Below are 3,344 nucleotides of genomic sequence, written 5' to 3'. Positions count from 1 at the left end.
ATAACAGCCTCATCTAACGGCAGCAGGTAGCAGGTTCCAGTGACCGGCGACGGTGAGTGGCGCGTACGGTGGTCCCTCGGACGACGATGTTGGGCGCCACTGTTGGCAAAATCTTGTGCAGAAGGAAATGGAGCCCAAGCAGTTCGAGTGCGCTTTGGTTTTCGTCAGTTCCAAGAACTAAAGCGCCGTTGGAGATGGCTGAAAGAGATGGAGAACTGAGGGTCTTCGTTGTTGCAGGCGAAGTCTCTGGTGACTCCATTGCTTCTCGTGTCATGGCTTCCCTCAAGCTTCTCTCCCCTTTCCCTGTTCGCTTTGCTGGTGTTGGAGGGTAACACAGTTTTCTTCGCTCTTAAATCATCAATAAGAAAAGAAGCAAAGAGAAATTGAAAATGTTCATCTCATAATGATTGATTGTGATCTCTGCAAATCGAGAATTGATGATTGAAGTCATATTGATGAAGAACCTAGAGTTAGTTAGAATTAGTTACATTTCCTTTTCTAGCTGTTGCTTAGCTTGCATAGTTGGTTACACGATTACATTCTAGGGATTTGTATATAAGCTGACTGTGATTCTGTAATCAATGAGAGGATTCGTTATCTCCATTTGTAACTTCGATCACACTCTTTTCTCTTTGGAAGAACTCATTTTGGAGTTCTGTTAACTTTTATGTTACTATCTATCATTTTGATGTTTATCTATTTCAGGGCTAAGATGTCAAGTGAAGGAATGCAATCTCTTTTTCCCATTGAGGATATCTCGGTCATGGGAATTTGGGAACTACTACCGCATTTGTATAGAATCCGAGTGAGTGTGTGAATATTATCTTCCTTACTCTCTTTGCAATTGTTAACATTTCTAGTTAAGAGGGTAGTGTACCCAACCCTTTTATAGTAGCCGAAGTTTTGCTATGACTTTTTTAATTTGAATTTTGAAAAATACAAGCACTAACCTTCTTCTAATAAGCCAATTTTAGGTCACAAGGCAGCAAGCATTCTGTTGTACTCAGGATCACCCTCATTGATTTGAAGTATAATTTTAGTTTTAATTAAAATAAGTAGGACATGTAATTATATTTTGTTATTCTTTAGAATCTTTTTAGATCAACCTCCTAAAGATGAACATTGAAACTGAGTCCAAGGTTTATTGGATTTTGTTATATAGATGTCATGTATGTGTTTGTGAAAGGAGATATTCAGAACATCATTTTTTATTCCTTATTTAAAATTGTCAGGTGAGATTGAAGGAAACTGTAGAAGCAGCTGCTTTATTTGAGCCTCATGTTGTATTAACCGTGGACTCTAAAGGCTTTTCTTTCCGGTTCTTGAAGCAGCTAAGAGGTACTAATGCCCCTGCCTTGCTGGGAAAAGTGCTACATTTATGTTGTTGACAGTTAAGCTGTATGCAAGTGGGGGAATGGCTTTGCAGCTAGATACAATAAGCAAAGATCGCATTGGCCAGTACATTTTCACTATGTAGCACCATCATTCTGGGCATGGAAAGGAGGCGAAGCAAGACTCAGAGGGCTGGCAGAAATTGTAGATCATCTATTGTGCATACTTCCAAATGAAGATAAAATATGTAAATTGAATGGAGTGTCTGCAACCTTTGTTGGCCATCCTGTCCTAGAAGATGTTCTAGAATTGAATTTGGTATCACTCAATTATTTTGTAGTTTTAATAAAGCTTATTTCTGCTTATCATTTAATTTAAATTAAAACTGTGTTATAATTTATCTTTTCATTGTTCAATCAATCAAAATATATATTTATTCGTCTTTGATCTGTGGCAAAACTTTTATTGGATTTTCTCACTGTGCTAAGTCGTTTGGTGAAGTTAAGTTTGTAGTAATTGCTGGATATTTTCACAGAGAAGCAATTACTTAGTCCCTAATTGGAGGGCTGAAGGCAATGCTGAAGATTTCCAAAATAAACATGTGATACCCTCAGGTATGGATAATCAGATGAAGATCCACATGCTCAATATGCTTTTCTCAATTGGTTAGTGTTTGTGGTGCAGGCACATGTAAGGATATTGTTTGATCTTTCACCAATTTTACTATAATAAGTCTCTTTCTCAGACAAGTATTTGTTTTTGCTTTCTTTGCAGAAATAAATAGTAGGTGTGAAAGAAAAGGATATAAAATTGGGTTTTATCATTTTAAAAATGAAAAAAATGAAAAAAAAAGAAGATAGAAATAAATAGGTTATATTTGATAGAACTGGGCTAAAGGTTATTTTTTACAGTCATATATAGTTTTTTTTGTTCAGCTTTTGAAATCATATTTTGATGTAAAATCTCACTGATCTTTAACTTCTAAGGAGCCACTGTTGTTAGCTTGCTTCCTGGAAGCAGGGTGCAAGAAGTCACCCGGATGCTTCCCATCTTTGCAAACACATTGGAACTCCTGAAAGAGACTTTTCCTCAGATGATGACAGTCATTCATGTTGCGCCTAACAAGTATGTGGAAAAATTTATTGCTGAGGCTGTTCATAGATGGCCTCTTCCTTCTGTTTTAATTCCTGGCGGAATGACTCAGCTGAGATATGATGCCTTTAGTGTAAGGTCCCCTTGTACACTCATCTTTTACAAATATGTCGAAGTCGTTGGAATTTGGTTTCATGAACTTATCTTGTAAAGACTTGTCGCAATTTCCAAAACTTGATTCAACAGTTCTATTATATCTTTTATTATATTTATTTTTCTATCAAAAATGGGAAAGAAGAAACAATTCCAGTGTTTCTTTTAGCTCATTGCAGATTCTGACAGAGCCAGCTTTATCAAATTTGTGTGCAGTATAGAAATACATAAATCTGAACTTGCCTTGGCACCATAATTGGTGACAGCATAGGAAAATTTCAGTTTTGTTCCTGCCAATACAAATTACTGGTAGTTATGCTCAAAATGTTTCCTGAATAATGTTTTCAATCTATTCCTTCTGGGTACTTTCTCATGTTCATCTTATTATTACAATATTACTTTATATTAGACAGGACCATAATAGGATAATTTTCTGAACTTGGAAATGGTTTAAAGCTACAATCAACTAACTATGTGAATATAGATAAATTGATTTTAACAAAGCTTTAATATTCATTTGTTGACCCCATATACCTATAAGGCTGCATTCTTGACTTGTTCCTAGTTAACTTCAATTAACTGCATTGCAGGCAAGTAGAGTTGCATTATGCACATCTGGGACTGTTGCTGTGGAGCTGCAGCTTGCACGTCTACCTTGTGTTGTTGCATATCGTGCCAATATTTTGACTGAATGGTATATTAAGTACAAAGCTAAGATACAATACATTTCACTTCCCAATATTCTCTTGGATTCAGCTATTATTCCT

General features: G+C 36.1%; 1 protein-coding gene across 1 annotated transcript in view; it reads left to right on the top strand.

Annotated features, from left to right (window-relative positions):
* The window catches only part of LOC107619261 (probable lipid-A-disaccharide synthase, mitochondrial), a 4,931-nt gene continuing 1,593 nt past the window's right edge, over positions 7 to 3,344 (top strand). The window contains exons 1-7 of the mRNA XM_016321517.2: positions 7 to 328; positions 706 to 805; positions 1,233 to 1,338; positions 1,427 to 1,650; positions 1,868 to 1,946; positions 2,319 to 2,557; positions 3,168 to 3,342. Of these exons, the coding sequence (XP_016177003.1) occupies positions 87 to 328; positions 706 to 805; positions 1,233 to 1,338; positions 1,427 to 1,650; positions 1,868 to 1,946; positions 2,319 to 2,557; positions 3,168 to 3,342 (1,165 nt within the window). The 5' untranslated portion in view covers positions 7 to 86. The remainder of the gene's footprint in view (positions 329 to 705; positions 806 to 1,232; positions 1,339 to 1,426; positions 1,651 to 1,867; positions 1,947 to 2,318; positions 2,558 to 3,167; positions 3,343 to 3,344) is intronic.

The sequence above is a fragment of the Arachis ipaensis genome, chromosome B09 (genome assembly GCF_000816755.2).
Source record: "Arachis ipaensis cultivar K30076 chromosome B09, Araip1.1, whole genome shotgun sequence".
Taxonomy (NCBI): Eukaryota; Viridiplantae; Streptophyta; class Magnoliopsida; order Fabales; family Fabaceae; genus Arachis; species Arachis ipaensis.
This window is presented reverse-complemented; position numbering and strand designations above follow the sequence as displayed.